We start from the raw sequence: 21,250 nt of genomic DNA, 5'->3' as shown, positions 1-21,250 counted from the left end.
TTTAGCAATGCCTAACCAAAGTTAACTTAAAGCTCCCATTCTAGTTTTTTTGTTTTTATTTTTTATTTTTTTGAGACAGAGTCTCACTGTGTTGCCTCAGCCTCCCAAGTACCTAGGACCACAGGAACATGCCACCATGCCACCACACCTAGCTTTTTTTTTTTTTTTTTAAGAGATGGGGTCTTGCTTTGTTGCCCAGGCTGGTCTTGAACTTCTGGGCTCAAATGATCCTCCCACCTCAGCCTCCCAAAATGCTGGGATTAGGTGCGCACCACACACCTGGCCTAAAGCTCCTATTCTATAAACCTGCATTTGGTTTCTTTGACCTTCTTTCTATGCTGGATAATTTTAGAATTGTATCCTGAACATCATAAATGTTACATTGTGAAGATCCTAAATTCTGTTATTTTTCTAAAATGAGAATGGTTTTGTTGTAAGAAGCAATTATCTTTGCTTAACTTGAACTGTTCTGTTTATTGGGCAGCAACTCCAGTTTCAGTTCAGATCTTTTGCCCTTCATTTGGCTGCTCTGAGTCTGTGACACACAGGAATTATTCAGATTTCAGACAGAATCTGGGTACCCTTTCTTGGCTCTTTCCCTTGCAGGATTCTTCCACTCTCTTCAGTGGCCAAGGTTTCCCTAGCTTCAATTTTCCAGTTTTCCTGGTGAAGAGACCCATAGTTTTCCCACTGACATCCCTGCCCTACCTTACTGTCCTTCCCTATACCTACTGCACTTAGCCCTAGACTAAAAGCCTTCTCCTCAGGCTCCCAGCTCCCCTCTTCTCTTTCTCCACTAGCATCTGTTCTTCCTGTCCAGTAATTTCAGTCAGTTACTTTTTGTATTCCAAACAGGTAGTATAGTGGTCTTTTTTGCAGAAAGTCATATGGTAGGGTCTTCTTCCAACATTACCAGATGAATATGTCCTCCACAGGAAGTTTTTACCTGAGGAATTAGCATGATGAGATTTACATTATAAGCAGATTTCTCTGGCTGCTGTGAGAGAAATGGTCTCAAGGTAGCAAATGAGAGATCAATAGGAAGAGTCCAAAATAGTCCAGGAAAGACAGATCACATAGGGAATAAAGCATCTGACATACTTTGATTTATAAACATTTATTGAAAAAATATGATAAATTCTGAAAATACTGAAACTAAGGCATCCAAATTTCATTTCATCACCTGCTGGCATTATAAACCTCTTAACAGATTTAATAGGGCCAAACTCTTGGAAGTCATTTCATCTAACCCTTAGATGCATTCCATAGCACCTGTAATCCCCCAACTTTTCAGAGAATGAGATTTCACTAGGTTTCTCAACAGACTTTTCCAGCATCTTACACTCATATATTGCCCATTAATCTCTCTGGGATGAAAAGAAATAGAAGTGGGCTTTTTCCTTATGGATTTATTTTATCTCAAGGCTGTCAAGCAAAAATGCTGAACCCAGTTCCCCACACAACCATTAAAAATAAGATGATGTTCTTTCTTTCATTAAATTATTGGCAGGAGAGAAGTAAGCAGCACCTCATTTGGAATTTCCCTCAGTCAACAACTCTGTGTGAATATGTTCCTATCAATCTACAGTTTTAACGAGAATTTTTTATTATGACACAGAATCGAAAGACTATGAAAGCTTGCTCTGGGCCTTTATCTGGGTGTTGTTTACACGGATGTGTTCAATTTGTGACAAATTCACCAAACTGTCACTTGAGATATATACTTTTCTTAATATGTGTTATATTTCAAATTTTAAAAAAAAGTCTGTGAAAACGCAAATGTATCTATGCCATATCCCTTCTCTATAATGTCAATTATTCTCACAGGAAAAATACACAGTATCCTGTTTGTGTGGCATAACTTATCCTCACAAAGTTATCCATTACCACTCAAGGTTTTTATGATTAAAAATGTAATATAAGACTCAAACACTAAAAACATATGACTAAATAAAAGTCCTCTATAGTTTCATCTGCCAGAGATACTATATTTAATATTTAAATTCAGAGGCTTATGACTTCCACGTCTCCTATTGTAAATCAATCATACCCTTTTCCAGATTTGGGGCTTGTCACTTTTTCTCCAAAAATTCTCAAAAATAAAGGAATACTGTTTAGAAGCCGTAAATAACTGAGCTAAACAGGCTTGAGTACAAACAATTTTTAAACAGTAAATTTCTATTACATCCTCCACAATTTTCCAAGCCTTTATCTTTTTTGTACCTTCACAGTATCTCTCTCAGTTCAAGGCATATGGCGTATGTTCAATAAATATGTGTTGATAGAAATAAAATTAATTCTCTAAAAGAAATAACAATAGTCACTTTCAGATAATACAGGAATATCTCAATATCAATTTCTGGGAGGAGAGGACACATAAGCCTTTAAAAAGTACTCTATGTGCTTATTTTATTTACTTATCTATTTATTTTTACTTTCACTTAATTCCCCAGATTCAGAAAGTTTTCTTCTAAGTACTCCTTATCAAGTGTAAATTCATTCCATAAGTAGTTATGAAATTCAATAATAGGAGTGTAACATTCTTCTATCAATTTCCCATGTTTCTCTCCTCTATTCACTGTGTCTATATGGCAATACGAGAAAACACTGAGAAATAAATTATCGCTTAGTCATTAAAAATTCAAAACGTAAGGAAATTAAAACTAAGGTTACATGTGCAAATTAGGATTATGGCATACCTAAAGTCTTAATTTTTTAATTACCACTTCTATATACTGATACAAATTAAAAGATATATACTTAGCATGCAACACAGTTTCAAAAGAAACCATTAATTTACAAAACTGATGATTCACAAAGTATTATCCAACTATGTTGATTTGAAGAGCATAACCTCAAGTTGCCACTTTTATTAAAACAAAAGCCTTATCAATAGTTATAATGCTATAAGAAGAATCCTAGACAATATAATTTGTGCCCCTATATTGATTGAACCAATACCTATAATTGAACAATAGTATAGATTTTTATACTTTAATAATGAGAAAAAATGAATCCTACTATACTTAACAAAAAATGCACTTTTTAATAATCTAAATAGCATAATCTCACAATTTAAGAGCAGACATTTACATTTTCAAATATATAACAACTGTACTTTAAATAAATTATCTAAATACTTTAAAGAATCCTGTTTTTGTTTAGAACAGGGCCCTCAGAAATAATACCACACATCTACAACCATCTGATCTTTGACAAACCTGACAAAAACAAGAAATGGAGAAAGGATTCCCTATTTAATAAATGGTGCTGGGAAAACTGGCCAGCCATATGTAGAAAGCTGAAACTGGATCCCTTCCTTACACCTTGTACAAAAATTAATTCAAGATGGATTGAAGACTTAAATGTTAGACCTAAAACCATAAAAACCCTAGAAGAAAACCTAGGCAATACCATTCAGGACATCGGCATGGGCAAGGACTTCATGACTAAAACACCAAAAGCAATAGCAACAAAAGCCAAAATTGACAAATGGGATCTAATTAAACTAAAGAGCTTCTGCACAGCAAAAGAAACTACGATCAGAGTGAACAGGCAACCTACAGAATGGGAGAAAACTTTTACAATCTACCCATCTGACAAAGGACTAATATTCAGAATCTACAAAGAACTCAAACAAATTTACAAGAAAAAATCAACCCCATCAAAAAGTGGGTGAAAGATATGAACAGACACTTCTCAAAAGAAGACATTTATGCAGCCAAAAGACACATGAAAAAATGCTCATCATCACTGGCCATCAGAGAAATGCAAATCAAAACCACAATGAAATACCATCTCACACCAGTTAGAATGGCGATCATTAAAGAGTCAGGAAACAACAGATGCTGGAGAGGATGTGAAGAAACAGGAACACTTTTACACTGTTGGTGGGACTGTAAACTAGTTCAACCATTGTGGAAGACAGTGTGGCGATTCCTCAAGGATCTAAAACCAGAAATACCATTTGACCCAGCCATCTCATTACTGGGTATATACCCAAAGGATTATAAATCATGCTGCTATAAAGACACATGTACACATATGTTTATCGTGGCACTATTCACAATAGCAAAGACTTGGAAGCAACCCAAATGTCCAACAATGATAGACTGGAGTAAGAAAATGTGGCACATATATACCATGGAATATGTGGCACATATATACTATGCAGCCATAAAAAAGGATGAGTTCATGTCCTTTGTAGGGACATGGATGAAGCTGGAAACCATCATTCTGAGCAAACTATTGCCAAGACAGAAAACCAAACACTGCATGTTCTCACTCATAGGTGGGAAATGAAAAATGAGAACACTTGGACACAGGGTGGGGAACATCACACTCTGGGGCCTGTCATGGGGTAGGGAGAGGAGGGAGGGATAGCATTAGGAGATATATCTAACGTAAATGACGAGTTAATGGGTGCAGCACACCAACATGGCACATGTATACATATGTAACAAACCTGCACGTTGTGCACATGTACCCTAGAACTTAAAGTATAAAAAAAAAAATCCGTTTTGTTTTAAAGTGCCATGTTTTAAGAAAAGCTATTCTTAAATAAATCACTGTGCTGTATTAGACGGTTTAGGGTGCTCGAATGAAGCTCCATTCTAATATTCCACTTGATTCTTGGGCTACAGACTGAAATAACATTATTCATTAAATTCCCTATTTGTTCTTGAGGTAGATGTTAAGAAACACCTCTCACTAACAATAATTTGTTAGCCATATGCACATGAATGAATTTCTTCAATTATTTAGCTACTTACTGAGAGCCAGGCAAGGGATTCCATGATTCGATGTTCACATCGTTCTAAATGTTTTATCATTTCTCTTGTCAAGTTGCCTTCTGCTTTGATAAAACTTTCGATCACTTTGTAAAAATCAAAGGCTTTTAAATTAAGCACATTCAGAATCCATGGGAAAGACAAATCTGTTCCAGAATCAAGATTCTGAGATGTACTTCCTAAAAATGAAAAAAAAAAGTAACTATTTATGAAATATTAACCCTTGAGTTAGGTATTTTTTTGGAAGTTATTATCAGACAAAGAAAACAGTAGAAAGGTTAAACCATTTTTATTTAGAGCAGAATTTTTTATTTTGGAGTCTATGGACTCATAGGAAATAGCCTTCCAATTTTGAGTGTATGCACATCTGTGTTTTTCCTAGAGAAAGGACTTATAGCTTATCTCAAATTTTCAAACATTTAAATACCCTAAACTTATATCAGGAACAGGTTTAGTATCTTATCAGCCATTGGCATATCTATTTTAATTCTCATTAATCCTTGGTAAGAGGACAGATGGATTCTTCAAGATTCTGCTAATTTCATTAGTTACAAAATGGTATCTCTTTAAAATATGCATTTCTTGGTTATAAATGAGGATTTACAGTTTTCCTTATCTGTTTACTAACAAGGAAACTAAAAGTTCCTCTTTTTCTGTGTTTTGCATCCTTATACAAATGTTCCTTTTGTTCCTGCAAGCAAAACTTTCTTTTAACATTTGCAACATAATTTGCAAAGTGATATACATTTATATTTTTAAAAACACTGTAATTGGCCTTTGTTCTGTTTATCCAGTGGATTCTAGCTTCAATCTTTAGTTTCATAACCATGGAGGTTACAGCAGTGCTTCCATATCAGTAGAGGCCACTCTTGAATACTCCTTTGGCACTCTACAATCTCAAAGGTCTTCGGAGGGATTTCAAAAAGTACCTTTTTTGGATTCAGTATACCAGTATACTCAGAAGAGGAGCCTAGTGAAATATTATCCCCAAGATGGCCTCAAATAACTCAAATAAGCCTCTTAAATGGCTTATAATGACCAATTACATTCTTCAGTATATAGTGATCTAAAATAAGCATTTCTTCTCCTTAACCTCACACTATCCCTCTCCCCCGACCAAAGAAACACACCACATTTTAACTTTAAATTGAACAAAAGTGTTTATTTATGAAAATTTAACTTACTGCTATATGTGGCCATTACAACCTCAAGAGCGCATGCCAATAAAGACATATGAAAAATGTTGTCATTCAGAAGTTTGCTAAAGGAAAAAAAAAAAGATTATAAAATACTTACTTCTATAAAAAGAAAAAATTTTTTTACTAAAAGTAAAAAATTTACCTAAAATTTTGAATGGATAATCGTTCTTCTTCCTGAAACAGATAATTTAAAAAAAAAAAAAAAAGAAGTTGTTTAATTGAAACCTTATTTGTGTCAGCATTGAATTTTTTTTTTTTTTTTTTTTTTTTTTTTAGATGGTGTCTCGCTCTGTTGCCAGGCTGGGGTGAAGTGGCACAATCTTGGCTCACTGCAACCTCCACCTCCCTGGTTCAAGGGATTCTCCTGCCTCAGCCTGCCAAGTAGCTGGGACTACAGGTCTGCACCACCACGCCCAGCTAATTTTTGTACTTTTAGTAGAGACAGGGTTTCACCATGTTGGCCAGGATGATCTTGATCTCTTGACCTCCTGATCTGCCCACCTCGGCCTCCCAAAGTGCTGGGATTGCAGGCGTGAGCCACCGCGCCCGGCTGAAATTTTTTTATATTGTTTTTAACTTACTGATTTAAGCATGGATTCCATTACTCGGTAATACAAGCGAACTCCAAGTTTGTATCGCTACAAACAAACAAAAAGAAAAATAAGAGCCTGCTATTTTAGAAAATCACAATTATGAATTTTTTTTTTTTTTTTGAGATGGAGTCTCACTGTTTTGCCCAGGATGGCCTTCACACTCCTGGGCTCAAGAGATCCTCCTGCTTTGGCCTCCCAAGAGGCTGGGATTATAGGCATGTACCACTATACCCAGCTGACAATTACTAATTTTTTAAAAAGCCTTTTCTTAAAACATACTTCTCACTCTTCTTAGAAATATGGCCGCCAAGACAACACAAAAGCTAGCTTGTCTAAAACTCACAACTTAAGTATTAAGTGGTGATTAACATTCCCAAGTAAATTAACAAGAGGGTAGGTCCAGTACCTGGATTTCCTTAACTCCATTTCAGTTTATATCATTCATACTAAAGATAGCTTATGTGCCCAGTACTATTTTAAGCACTTTATGTACCTTATATAACATTTCTCATGACCTAGGACATGTATTTTCAAGATAGCTGTCTAGGATTAAGAGGACAGTCTTTGTCCATAAATTTAGTAAAACTGACACAGGCAAAAATCAGATCAAACTGACCTTATGAGCAAGAAGTTTTAGCCAAATAACTAGTTCCCATTATTTGAAAGAATAACCAAATTTTAGAAATATAAACACACACCATATTATTTCATTCCAAATTAAGAGCAAAAATCTCATATATAATCATGCACCACATAACAATGTTTTTGGTCAATAACTGACTGCGTATCTAACAGTAGTCCCATAAGATTATAATGGAGCTGAAAAATTCCTATTGTTTAGTGTAATGTAGTGCAATGCATTACATTACTCACATCTTTGTGATGATGCTGATGTAAATAAACCTATTGCACTGCCAGTCATATAAAAGTACAGTACATACAATTATGTATGGTACATAATACTTAATAATGAATATGTTACTGGTTTATGTATTTATTATACTATACTTTTTATTAGTTTACAGCGTCCTCCTTCTACTTGTAAAAAAAAAAAAAAAGTTAACTGTAAAACACCCTCAGGCAGCTCCTTCAGGAGATATTCCAGAAGATAGCATCATCATCATAGGAGTTGACAGTTCTATGCATTTTTATTGTCCCTGAAGACTTGGGACAGAATTTGGAGGCAGAAGACAGTGGTATTGTTAATCCTGATCCTGTGTAGGCCTAGGCTAATGTGTGTGTTTGTCTTTGTTTTTGGCAAAAATCTTTATGAAATTGAAAAAAATTTTAAATAGAAAAAAGCGTACAGAATAAGGATTATAAAGAAAGAAAATATTTTTGTACAGCTGTACAAGGTGTTTGTGTTTTAAGCTAAGTGTTATAAGAGTCAAAAGTTTCTTACAAACTGAAGATTTATAAAGTAAAAAAGTTACAGTGAGCTATGGTTAATTTACTACTGAAGAAAGAAAAAATGTTTATGAAATTAGTTTAGCCTAAGTGTAGTATTTATAAAGTCTACGATAGTGTACAGTCATGTCATAGGTAATGTTGTAGGCCTTCACATTCACTTGCCACTCGACTCACTGACTCATTCAGAGCAACTTTCAAACCTGTAAGCTCCTTTCATATAGTAAGTGCTCTGTGCAAATGTTCCATTTTTTATCTTTTGTACTATATCTTTACCTTTTCTATGTTTGGATATATTTAGATACACAAATGGTAACACATTATGTTACCATTACCTACAGTATTCAGTACACATGCTGTAGAGGCCTGTAGCCTAGGAACGAATAGGCTATATCATACAGCTTAGATGTACAATCGGCTATACCATCTAGGTTTGTACAGACACACTCTACCAGGTTCACACAACAAAATTGCCTAATGATGCATTTGTCAGAACATATCCCTGTTAAGTGGTGCATGGCTGTAGAATCAAAAAGAACCATTAAATATCAATGTTTAAAACACTGATGGCATCAAAATATAACCTCACTACACTGAAATAAATGTGTACAGTGGACTCCAGTTTTCCAGTATATTTTTGTATATTATCCTCATTAATGCCACACAACAAAGCAGAGCAAATATAGAACCTGAATCTCAGAGAAGTTAAATGACATGTCCAAGATCAACAATGGTAGAACCAAATATAAACCCAGGGCTGTCACTCCATGGCCCATACTCTTACCTATTATATTAGCTTTAGATTTCCTGAAATAATAATAATATCACTCAATAATATCACTGACAAATGGCATGTATAGTCCCATTCACATTAGGATATGCATACATGAACAGTCATACATGTAGAAGTCAAAGCAAAATCAAAAATTTAATATCAGAGATTTCAATTTTTTTCTTACTTGTATTTTCCAAAATTTCTACAATGGCTATGTGTTCCTTTATTACATAGCTTTTATAATGGGGTGGGAGGTAGTTTTCCATAAAGTTACCCATAAATAGCAGCGTACACAGGCAGCAGGGATATAGTATCTGCCAGTATTTTATACTACTAGACAAATACTGTTGGAGTATTTATACGAACTGGAAAGATGCTGCTTTTAATATTATTACTCTATAGTACCACGAATTAAAATGAATTCAAGTTACCTGTGATCCAATTTCGACACAACCCTGTCCCACAGCTTTAGCAAATTTCTCTTTAAAGATGTATCCTATATCCTTCACTCTTTTCAGTATACTTTCTTTTGGATTCACTGTGCAGTTCTTTAGGAGGTAAAAACAGAAATCAATGTCGAGGATACTGTGTAATCAGAATTAATATTTTCTGCTCCATAATATATGACTTTTTAAATTGTTCATAAAATGTGGAAACACTTCCACAATAACTAGGTAACCACAACTACTGAACATAAGCAGACAATATCATTTCACTGGATGTTAATGACCAAAACATACTACAGTACAACTAAAAAACCCTATTATCTAAATTTTCTGCCACTAGGCTAGAGAAGAGCAAATTCGTTAAGCTTTCCATCCATCAGAAAGAGCCTCATACATTCTCATAAAATACCTTCAATTAAGAGTTATATTGGGATGTATGTTGCTTCCGAAAAAGCAAATGAGCTTGGTATCATTTACTAATTTTTTTCTTTTTTCTTTTTTTTTTTTTTGAGATGAAGTATCACTCTGTCGCCCAGGCTGGAGTGCAGTGGCGCAATCTCGGCTTACTGCAACCTCCGCCTCCCAAGTTCAAGTGATTCTCCTGCCTCAGCATCCCAAGTAGCTGGGATTATAGGCAAGCGCACCACGCCTCACTAATTTTTGTCTTTTTAGTAGAGATGGGGTTTTGCCATGTTGACCAGCCTGGTCTCGAACTCCTGATTTCAGGTGATCCAGCCACCTCGGCCTCCCAAAGTGCTGGGATTACAGGTGTGAGCCACCATGCCCGGACCATTTCCTAATTTTAAAACGTGCTTTGAAAGAGTTATGAATTAGCTAAATCATTTGATTACATTTTCAGAAACACAAGATAGGGAAATTGTTGCAAAAGAAGTTCCAATACATGTATCATTTGGAGTGGGGCTATTCAACTTTAATAATTAAAACACATCACAAGATGATGTATTAAAATGCATATTATATAATATTATATAATTCATATTATGATATATAAAAAGTAATCACAGCATGATTCTCATCAGCTGCAAAGATTTATTCTATTTTTTATCCTTTATACATAAAACACATTCAATATATACATTCAAAAATAAAGTTTCTAAAATTAAGATTATGGCCAGGCACAGTGGCTCATGACTGTAATCCCGGCACTTTGGGAAACTGAAGTGAGCAGATCACCTGAGGTCTGGAGTTTGAGACCAGCCTGGGAAACATTGTGAAACACCATCTCCACAAAAATTACAATAATTAGCTGGACATGGTAGCAGGCTTCTGCAATCCCAGCTACTTGGGAGCCTGAGTCACAAGAATCGCTTGAACCCAGGAGGTGGAGGTTGTAGTGAGCCAATTATCATGCCATTTCACTCCAGCCTAGGCGACAGAGTGAAACTCTGTCTCAAAAATACATATATATATATATATATATATATATATATATATATATATATATATATATATAAAAATAAGATTATAATTTTCATTGTAATGTGCATTGTCTGGCAACATTTTCACATTCTAGAATATCAGCAATTCTATATTCCTGGAAAAAAAAAACAGCACACAAACTTAGAAACACATAACAAACACGCATTTCCTGTCATAAAAGAATTGTTGCCAAAATGTCCATTAAAATGTTCATAGCTTCTAAGATTTTACATGGAGGGAAGGTGGCATTAATTTTAAAAATGAAGAAACTTGAACTAATAAGGAAGTAAAATGAAGGAAAAACATAATGACCTTCAAGACATGTTCACTTTGACATATGCAACTTATCATCTACATAATTAAGCTTTTAAGCTTCATTAAAAGTTAAGCTTTAAATTGAGCTCTAGAAAATGTCTTTCACATGCACTCATATGTTCACTGGTGTGCTATTCACAACAGCAAAGACGTGGAATCAACCTAGGTGCCCTTCAGTGGTGGATTGGATAAAGAAAATGTGGTACTTATACACTATGGAGTACTATACAGTCATAAAAAAAGAATGAAATTATGCCCTTTGCAGCCACATGGATGTAGCTGGAGGTCATTATCCTAAACAAATTAATACAGAAAAAGAAAACCAAATACTGCATGTTCTCACTAATAAGTGGGAGCTAAATATCGGGTACTCATGGACATAAAGATGGCAACAATAGACACTGGAGACTACTAGAGGGAGGAGGGAAGGAAGAGAGCGAGGGTTGAAAAACTGTATAAAAACATTAAAAAAGATCATATAGTTTCCAAGTTTAAAAAAAAGTCTTTGAGGCAGAATTTTTTAAATAAAAAAGAACTCCTACATACTCCAAATATTGGAGGAAGTATTCAAAAAGATATGAGAAGAAAGGGCTTATCATTCTTTTAAATTCTTTCATTATCCCTTGCTAAAAGGTTTAGGTAATTGGGGTATATATGTTTTGGCATATATTCTTGTGCTATAGATAACTCATAAACAAAAGCGACTTTATGCATATTGGACAAACAAAATCAATTCTGAGCCGAAACAATTATGAATATGATGACAGAAATTACTTTGCTAATTCCTGGGGGAACATAGCAAGAGATGACAACAGATTATGACAAAATCACAGGCAGGTTATGGCAATGAATGAATTGTTAACAAGTACAAAAAGCACAGTTGCTGAGATAAGCCAAATTTTAATAAGTCTCCTGACCCTATGTCCAATTTTAGTGGATGAGCATTTCAGTGGGTCCCAATCCTCATCTGAGTTTAAGTAAGGAGAGAAGGAGCAAGCAAGCAATATAGATGATAGTTTCATTCTCTCTCTTTCTCTCTCCTTGTCTTTAGGGGAGAGAGGGTATCAGATGCCTTCAGATATTAAACTCATTGTCTATCAGGAGTTGCAAACTATAATGCTAATAGGGCCAGGTAAGAATTGTAAATAAAAATGGGTTAAATATTGGATGAAAAAGATTGTAGGGGTATGGGGAATGTTAAGTCCTATCTAATACTACATTCAAAGAAAAGATCTTAAAAGTAGCCAGAGAGAAAAAGACAGATTAACTACAAAGGAACAACAGTTAGATTGAGTGGCATAAGACTTCTTAATTAGCAAAAATGGGATCCAGGTAATGTATTATCTTCAAACTTATAAGAGCCTAAAAAGTAAATGTCAACCTGGAATTGAAGATCGAGCAAAGCTATCTCACAAAGAAATAAGGGTAAAGAAAATTTCAGATCAAAAAACAAAACAAAACCTCAAAAACTTCATCCCAAATTAATACCACTAAAGTAATTATCAAAGGATATATCTGAAGAAGAAAAAAATTATCTCAGAAGTGAGGCATAAGTTGCAAGGAAGAATGGTGAGCAAGGCAAATAGGTAAACATAAAAATGTTTTAAATAACACTGTATAAATAAAACAATACTACTAATAATATATAATTTGTAGGATTAAAAAAGCAAGAAAAGATTATGGATAACTACATGTTAGATAGGAGATTAGTATTTTAAAAAGAACTCAGTACTTTAACTTTTAATTTCAAGTTTCTTTGCCAAGATATTACAATAAATAATGTTTCATATATGGCTTACGTTAAAATAGGAAATCAGATTTTCTGAAGGTTGATCACTTGCTGAATTTAAAATCATCATTAATTGTTGGATAGTGTTCATAACAGTCCTAGAGGGGATAAAAATAGGAAAATGTGTTAAGCAATGAAGGGAGAAAAAAAGAAAAAATGAAATGTTTTCTATCTCCCAAGTTAAATGTATCTTCAAATACACTGCCTCCCACTTGTCTCTACATTCCCTCAAATAAGACTGTGGTTTATAAGAAATTACATTTTACTCAAATCTTTAAGAAAATATGTATTCACAATCAATAAGTTTATAGTTTTAGAACAGATATACTTATTTACTAATAAAACTACATATCAATAAAATAGTGGCATTATTTTTAGGAGAAACTATATAAACTGGCAACAAAATGGTATTGTTTTAAGAAAACATTATTACAACCAAATATTAAACATTTTCAAATTAAAGACAATAAGATATTTAGCAACTCAAGTAAAGAATCAGATGATTTTTCTTTACAGAAGAAAGGATACTAAGATCCTGGATACATTTAAAAATCACCACTTTCACAGCATAAAATTAGGTCAATCTCTTAAGATCTTGTTAATTCTATAATTTTATGTGTGTGTATTATGAAGGGGGCAGTATATGGTAAATATCAATGTTACAATTTTGGAGTAGCTGAACATTTGGGACACTTTAATTATGCAAAGAACTGTAGAATGTTTAGGGCTGAAAAGATCCTCAACCATTACTTAGTAAAGTATGCTCAGTGTTCTCAGCTAAGCATGTCTAAACCAGTATTTACACTTCCTCATCTTTCTTTTCTTTTTCTTTTTTTTTTGAGAAGGAGTCTTGCTCTGTCGCCCAGGCTGGAGTGCAGTGGCACAATCTTGGCTCACTGCAACCTCCACTTCCCGGGTTCAAGTGATTCTCCTGCCTCAGCCTCCTGATTATCTGGGATTACAGGTGCCCAGCTGGGCTAAGTTTTGTATTTTTAGTATAGACGGGGTTTTGCCATGTTGCCCAGGCTGGTTTCGAACCCCTGCCCTCAGGTGATCCGCCCACCTTGGCCTCCCAAAGTGGGATTACAGGCGTGAGCCACCACACCCAGACTCGTCTTTCAAATATATTGCAACACAGCTTCTATATGCTTCTGTGTCCACTAATCATATTTAAGCTACAGTGATTAAAGCCACAAATGACCAACTGATAAAAACAAAAGACTTTTCTCATTTGTTCTAATACTTGACCTTCCTTGAAGCATTTGACACTGTTAGAGAAATACTTGCTCTTAATGAAACTCCCTCCTTCCCTCAGCTTTCTTCGCTTCAGTCTCTGCACTCCCCAATCATACTTTCCCATTCTCTAGAACAGCGGTCCCCAAACTTTTTGGCAACAGGGACTGGTTTCATGGAAGACAATTTTTCCATGGACCATGGAGAGTAGGGGGAATGGTTTTGAACTGTTCTACCTCAAATCATCAGCCATTAAATTCTCATAAGGAGCATACAATCTAGATCCCTCACATGCACAGTTCACAATAAGGTTCAGGCACCTATGAGAATCTAATTCCACTGCTGATCTGACAGGAGGTAGAGCTCAGGCGGTAATGCTCACTTGCCTGTCTACCACTCACCTCCTGCTGTATCACCCAGTTCGTAATGGGACACAGACCAGTCTCTGGCCCGGGAATTGGGGACCCCTGCTCTAGAACCTAACAATTTCTGTCTAGTCCTTAATGCTAGCATCCTTTAGGCTTCAGCCCTTAGCCACCCACTCTTGCCATTATGCACCCTCCCTTCAAGCAATCCCATTTTTTTTTATGGGTTTAACTCCCCTGATGATTCCCAAATCTATAGAAGGCTATCCTACTGCTTACTAGATATCTTCTTCAGAAATGCCTCAAGAACAACATTCTAAGTATGAATTCATCAAATATTTATCAAATCTGTTATTGTTCCTTCATTCCCACCACTATCGTTGGTTCAGATCTTTAAAAACTCTCAAGTAAACTGCTACAACAGACAAGCCCAGAGATTTTTATACACTATGTCTGTGGTAGTAAGGCCTAGGCATATTCCTCAGTGGAATGGGACACAAAATTTTTAAAAAGAAAAAACAAAACAAAATTCCTCAGGTTATTCTAATTTGCACACCTGGTTAAGAACCACTGAGACAGACTGACAGGTCTATTTCTCACTTTTTCTTCTTCTCCTCAGTCTATCCCCCCACAGACTATTACCATGTGAACTTGCAAAAATTATGTCTGATTTTATCCTTACCCCTGCTTAACATCCATTTATAGCACAGGCTATATCATGCACATGCTACACTCCAAATTTGTGAGTATGGCATATAAGGCCCTTCATATCTAGTACCCACTCTCCTCTCCTGTGACTTCCTACTCTCATTTTATAGTCAATCAATACAGAGCTGCTAATAGTTCCCCAGACACATTGTGTTGTGTGATCTTGTGAAATAGATGTTTGGTCTTTGACCCCATATCCTGACATACAACTCGTAAAATACTTAGAAACTCCAGTGATGTCCTTTTGTGTGCTAATGAATTGACATGGCTGGCAGCCCCTAGGAAGCTTCTGGATGGGGGCTGGTCACTAGAAAGCCCGAGGCAGAGTTAGAGGGTTGGAACCTTCAGCCCCAGCCCCCAACCTCCAGGAAGGCGAGGGAAGCTGAAGGTTAGGTTGATAATCAATAGCCAATGATCTAATCTGTCATGCCTATGCAATGAGGCCTCCGTAAAAACCCAAAAAGGCAGGGTTCAGAGAACTTCCGGATAGCTGAACATGTGGAGGCTCCTGGATGGCTGTCTGGCCAGGGAGGGCATAGAAGCTTCCCATCCCATCCCCCATACCTCATCCTATGCATCTTTACATCTGTATCCTTTGTAATATCATCTATAATAAACCAGTAAACAGAAGTGTTTCCTTGAGTTTTGTGAACTACTCTAGCAAATTAATCGAACCTAAGAGGTGTCATGGGAACCCCAACTTGAAGCCCTTTGGTCAGAAGATCCAAAAACCCAGACTTGCAACTGGCATCTGAAGTTGGGGCCAGTTTTGGGGACTGAGCCCTCAACCTGTGGGATCTGACACTATCTCCAGGTAAGCAGTGTCAGAAGTAAATTAGAGGACACCCAGCTGGTGACTGCTGCAGAACTGATTGCTTGTTTCTTGGTGAGGAAAACTTCCCCACATTTGGTCACAGAAGTCTTCTGTGTTGATTGTTGTCGGTGGTGTGACAACAGAGTTTTCTCCACTTACATGTTTCACAATTTCAGCCCTTTGAACATTCTGTTCCCACTCCCTAAAATCTTTATCCTGTGACACAGGCCTTTGCATGTTTCAAAATTCAGTTCAGACATTGCTTTATAGTCCCTTCTGTGTCATCTCATTATCTTGTCCAAAGTATATACTATACTTATATGAAAATGTATCCATTTACATATCTATACAGTCATTTGAAATATATTAATGATTGCCTACTATGTACCAAGTTTTATAACAGGCCCTAATTATTAGACAGTGAACAAAAAAGTTATGGTCTCTGTGATATGGAATTTTAAGGCTATTTTGGGTATTAGTAAAAAACAAGCAAACACAAATGAATCTATCAATATAAATTGGGATACATGCTATAAAGGAATGGAACAGGATGATATGAGAAATAATAAAATACTTCAGAGAGAAATATCTTTTCAAAAGCAATATTTGTGCTGAATGAAGAGTAGCAGTTGGTAATCCATGGAAAGAAAAGGAGGAAATTTCAAGAAGAGGGAATATCAAGTACGAGGGTTTTCAAAAAACTTGGAAAGCCCAAGAAACTGAGAGAAGGCCAAAGTGTGGCTAACACAGAGTGAGAAGGAAAACAAGATGAGGTTGGAGAGGCAACAGAAACCAGACCATATAAGATCTTTTAGGCATTGTTAAGGAATTTGCACTGTATACCAATTGCAATGGGAAGCAGTCAGTGGGTTTAACAGCAAGGTGAATGTAACTGATTTACATTTCTAGGAGAAATTCTGGGGGCTCTATGGAGAATATATTTGATGGTGAGGAGACAGGAACAGTGATGAGACCAGAAGGAGCAAGATCAGGTAGTAGGCTACTGCAAAAAATCCAAGAGAAAGAGAACAATGTCTTGGACAAGAGTTGTGAGAGCAGAAATGGAGAAAAGTAGATGGACTCAGGAAATATTTTGGAGGTAGATTATTCAACAAGCCTTGATAACAGATTTTGATGTGGGAAATGAGTGAGGAAAAAGACATAAAAAATAGTTCTAATCCTTTAAGGTTGTATGCAGATCAAATAGTGATACTTTAATTTTTTCTTTTTTATTTACTGAAATGGAATACATTCCTATTTTAGGTTATGTTCTTTAAGAACAGACAAAACTAGGTCCAATAACCATATCTTCGGCAACCAGTAAAATGCCCAGCACACAAAGATTATATATACACATTTTTTTTTGAGACGGAGTTTCGCTCTTGTCACCCAGGCTGAAGTGCAATGGCACGATCTCAGCTCTCTGCAACCTCCGCCTCCCGGGTTCAAGCAATTCTCCTGCCTCAGCCTCCCGAGCAGCTGGGATTACAGGCACACACCACCACCCCCAGCTAATTTTTGTATTTCTAGTAGAGACGGGGTTTCACCATGTTGGCCAGGCTGGTCTCAAACTTCTAACCTCAGGTGATCTGCCCACCTTGGCCTCCCAAAGTGCTGGGATTACAGGTGTGATCCACCACACCTGGCCTTCAATATATATTTCTTACATGTATGTATGAATACATAAAGAAACGTGAACAAATCTGAAACACTATAAAGCCATGAATAACAAAATTATAATATAATTAAAAGTAGGAAAATTCATACCTAACTGGAGTGTGTGGAGGAATTACATTCACCTCTTCATCAAGGTTACTTTTTCGTGGTGTTCTCTGTGTTTCAAAACTAAATAACAATAAGCGAAGTCATTCACATACTGAAAATTTACAATTTGTGCTTTATGCATCAAAAAAGCAGTATAATGCTTCTGTCGTCTCATAAAATCATATAAAATGATAACTCAATAATAGGATAGAAAATAGATGACCCAGCTGCTGCTTAAATAAAATATTTTTCACTACTCTTTTTAATTGTGGGTCTCTTTCCATTATGTTTATGACAAAGAGGTATACCAATCATTAAGTCTTTTTTTAAAAGTGAAAGTCAGATGCTTTCTCCCTGGCGGTATTGATAACCAAGTTGTTCAGCATTAAAAAGCATTAAAACTCAAGTTTTTCAATGCATTATTCCTTCTAAAAACTTTATTTCCACTTAAATAAAATTTAAAACATTTTACTGTGTTTAACTTCTAAATTATGCATATTTTCAGTTTCATATTAAAAGAGTTCATGCTAAAGACACAAAATTAACTTTACTTATGATCAGTCAAAAATTTTATCAATCACTCTCAACCATTCCAATTTTAGGTTTCTACATGGTAATAACAGAGACTACACTTTTGTATAAACTTTTTTAAATAAACCAGGCAGGCAATAGTATATGAAAGGATAGAAATAAGATAGAGACCACTATTTGAAGAAACTAATTACTTTAGCCATTATCTTTTGGTGCACATTTTAAAAAATTATATTCAGTTAACTGCAAAAAGGTAACTGTTATAGGACACACAATTCACATTAAATCTATATTTGTAGATAAGTTATATGCTTAAAATACTGTTAACCTTTTCTTTGTATAAAGACATTTGAAAGTAATTTGTTATAAATGATATCTAAAGGTCACTAAGCTAAAAACTATATAATCTACCTATATTAATATCAACCTATATCTAAAGCAAATCAATCAAATATACCATGTGCAATACCTGTCTATAGAATCAGTCTGAAGAGTTTTATCATGATCCAAAAACAATCTTGCATCTAGATCCTTATTTTTAAGATAAATTTCTTCGTATCGTTTAGAAAGATTTTCAACCTTGAAAGAAAAAAGTCACTGACAATTATCCTTTACATGTCATTACATCTCTCAGCACACAGAGGCACAGATTTCATTAAAGAGTTTTTGTATAATATACATTTAATTTTGCAATATACACTGAGTTCGCATGCAATATAAATAAGGTCTATCTAAAAGTGAGGTACGGAAAATTGCAACATTTGTTCAACTTTGATTTTAGGTCTATTTCGTGCATAGAAAATATTTATTAGAATTTTATGTAGACAAAGATAGCCAATGCTACAAAACAGTACCTAAGACAAAAATAGGTATTATAATAACTGTTTAACTGCCAAGATTTTCCAAACATCCCATATATGCTTTACTTTTAATCTTTTTTTTTTTTTTTTGAGATGGAGTTTCGCTCTTTCGCCCAGGCTGGAGTGCAGTGACACGATCTCGGCTCACTGCCACCTCTGCCCCCGGGGTTCAAGCAATTCTCCTGCCTCAGCCCCCCGAGTAGCTGGGATTATAGGTACCTGCTACCATGCCCGGCTAATTTTTGTATTTTTAGTAGAGACGGGGTTTCGCCATGTTGGCCAAGCTGGTCTTGAACTCCTGACCTCAGGTGATCCACCTGCCTCAGCCTCCCAAAGTACTAGAATTACAGGCGTGAGCCACCACGCCCAGCCTACTTTTAATCTTTTATGCTTATCAATATAAAATATTTTTTCAAACATTGTTGCAAATCCTCTTGATTACGTATTCTACCAATGTTTTCTAAACCCTTTGGTTCACTCCAGTACCCTTCAGTTAAGTATCTTGGGCAAGACAATTAGCTCAATTTATCAGTTCAGTTAACACACTTGCACAATTTATTCCCAATCTTAGATACTTTTTCAATTGCTAGAATTTGTAAATCTTTCATCAGTTCTGATCCATAATTTTTAAATTATACTTTAAAAACCAATGCCCAAGAGAAAACTATTGGCATGCCTTCTACTGTGACTTTTAACGCCAAAGTGATTCCAACCTCAGAGAAGTAAAATTGCATTTTAAAAGGATAGGAAGAAATCCAATTAAATGCAAACTTTTCATTAATCTTCATAAATGTATTAGATAGAACAGTAATCCATGCTTAAGTTTAATCATTGTTCCTGTCCTACCTTAGTTGAGGCACTAATTACCAGTCATCTATTGATTGGCTATATTATGTGAAATATTGGAGAAAAAGTAAAATTACTCTTAAGATTTATATTAAAACTATAATCCTTTTAAAGGAGAAAAAAAGATTGCTACAACAGATCTTAAAGTTATGAACAGCCTATTTTTTGGTACCAAAAGTGGTAACAAGACTCATTAATATAACATTTGGTCCCTTCTTGCCTCTTCAGTACCATATTTTAATTGTTCTGCCCTGTATCCCAACCTTAATGAATTACTTAGAGTTCACTGATCAGACCATACTATCATACATCACTGCACCTTTGAATCTACAATGTCCAACCCTTGGAAATGCTATATCTGTAATGCTTACTCAGATTTGAAATCACATCACCTCTAAACTATTTTCCACAAAACCTATCAGCCCTAGTTTGGATTAGGTAGCTCTCCTTTGAGATATCACAGAACCCTGTGAATACTTTTTTCATACTGTTGTAGACTCCTGTAATGGTCTATTTCTTTGTCAGCCTCTCCCACTAGCACTTTAAGGATAGTGACTGAGAGTGAAATCTCTGTATCCATAGTATCTAGCATGTGCCTGACATATATTAAGCATTCAAAAAATATTTGTTGAATTAATAAATTAATTCAAAAACTAGCTATCAATTCAGGTTACAGAACTAGCAGTCTCGCTATTTTATTTCATGCCTTTTGGTCATAGTGACTAATACTAGGTCTTCTAAAACACTGGTTTTGTTCTTCATCATCTATCACAGCATCCTTTTCTCCACATATTTCATCTTACCATGCAAAGCTCTCAGCTATTCTGTTCTCATTGGAAAGACATTTGTAGCAAAATGCGAAACAAAACAGATAGATGGATGGAATATCACTAAGGTAAAACACTTCTGCAATAGTCACAGTCATTTCAACAAATACATTTGTATTTTCAATTAAGCAGTTCTTAAAAATCCTCAAAAGAGATGTTCCACAATATAGTAATGCCAATAATGTTGATGGCATTAATCATGGTTCCTACGCTTAATGAGGCTTACCAAAGCAAATTTAACGGTTTATATTTAGCTATTAATATTTAGCTATTTAATGGTATTTAGAAGTTTAAAAGTCTATACTTTGATTTTGGAAAAAATTCAATAAAGATTGATTTCTAGTATAAATCACAAAATGATGCTAATACATTTGATTATATACTCAAAAGCTTTTTGTTACTATACAAAAGTTAGTTTCACCACAATTCTACTTGGCTAGATTCTTCTTGGGCAAAAAAAAATTTGATACACAGTAAATTGATCTAAGAAAGTTAGACAACTATCCTCCCTCCACAGTCTCAAAACATTAATATTTTATTAAATTTCC

The 21,250-nt window shown here is 35.2% G+C and overlaps 1 protein-coding gene across 2 annotated transcripts in view; it reads right to left on the bottom strand.

Annotated features, from left to right (window-relative positions):
• RB1 (RB transcriptional corepressor 1) overlaps positions 1-21,250 on the bottom strand; it is a 177,712-nt gene that overhangs the window by 89,006 nt on the left and 67,456 nt on the right. For both annotated transcript variants that reach the window (XM_031001306.2, XM_055359817.1), the window contains exons 10-17: positions 18,639-18,748; positions 17,642-17,719; positions 12,765-12,852; positions 9,196-9,312; positions 6,571-6,627; positions 6,132-6,163; positions 5,975-6,051; positions 4,773-4,969 (exon numbers count right to left, since the gene is read on the bottom strand). In XM_031001306.2, the coding sequence (XP_030857166.1) occupies positions 4,773-4,969; positions 5,975-6,051; positions 6,132-6,163; positions 6,571-6,627; positions 9,196-9,312; positions 12,765-12,852; positions 17,642-17,719; positions 18,639-18,748 (756 nt within the window). The remainder of the gene's footprint in view (positions 1-4,772; positions 4,970-5,974; positions 6,052-6,131; positions 6,164-6,570; positions 6,628-9,195; positions 9,313-12,764; positions 12,853-17,641; positions 17,720-18,638; positions 18,749-21,250) is intronic.

This window comes from Gorilla gorilla, chromosome 14 (assembly GCF_029281585.2).
Source record: "Gorilla gorilla gorilla isolate KB3781 chromosome 14, NHGRI_mGorGor1-v2.1_pri, whole genome shotgun sequence".
Classification (NCBI taxonomy): Eukaryota; Metazoa; Chordata; class Mammalia; order Primates; family Hominidae; genus Gorilla; species Gorilla gorilla.
This window is presented reverse-complemented; position numbering and strand designations above follow the sequence as displayed.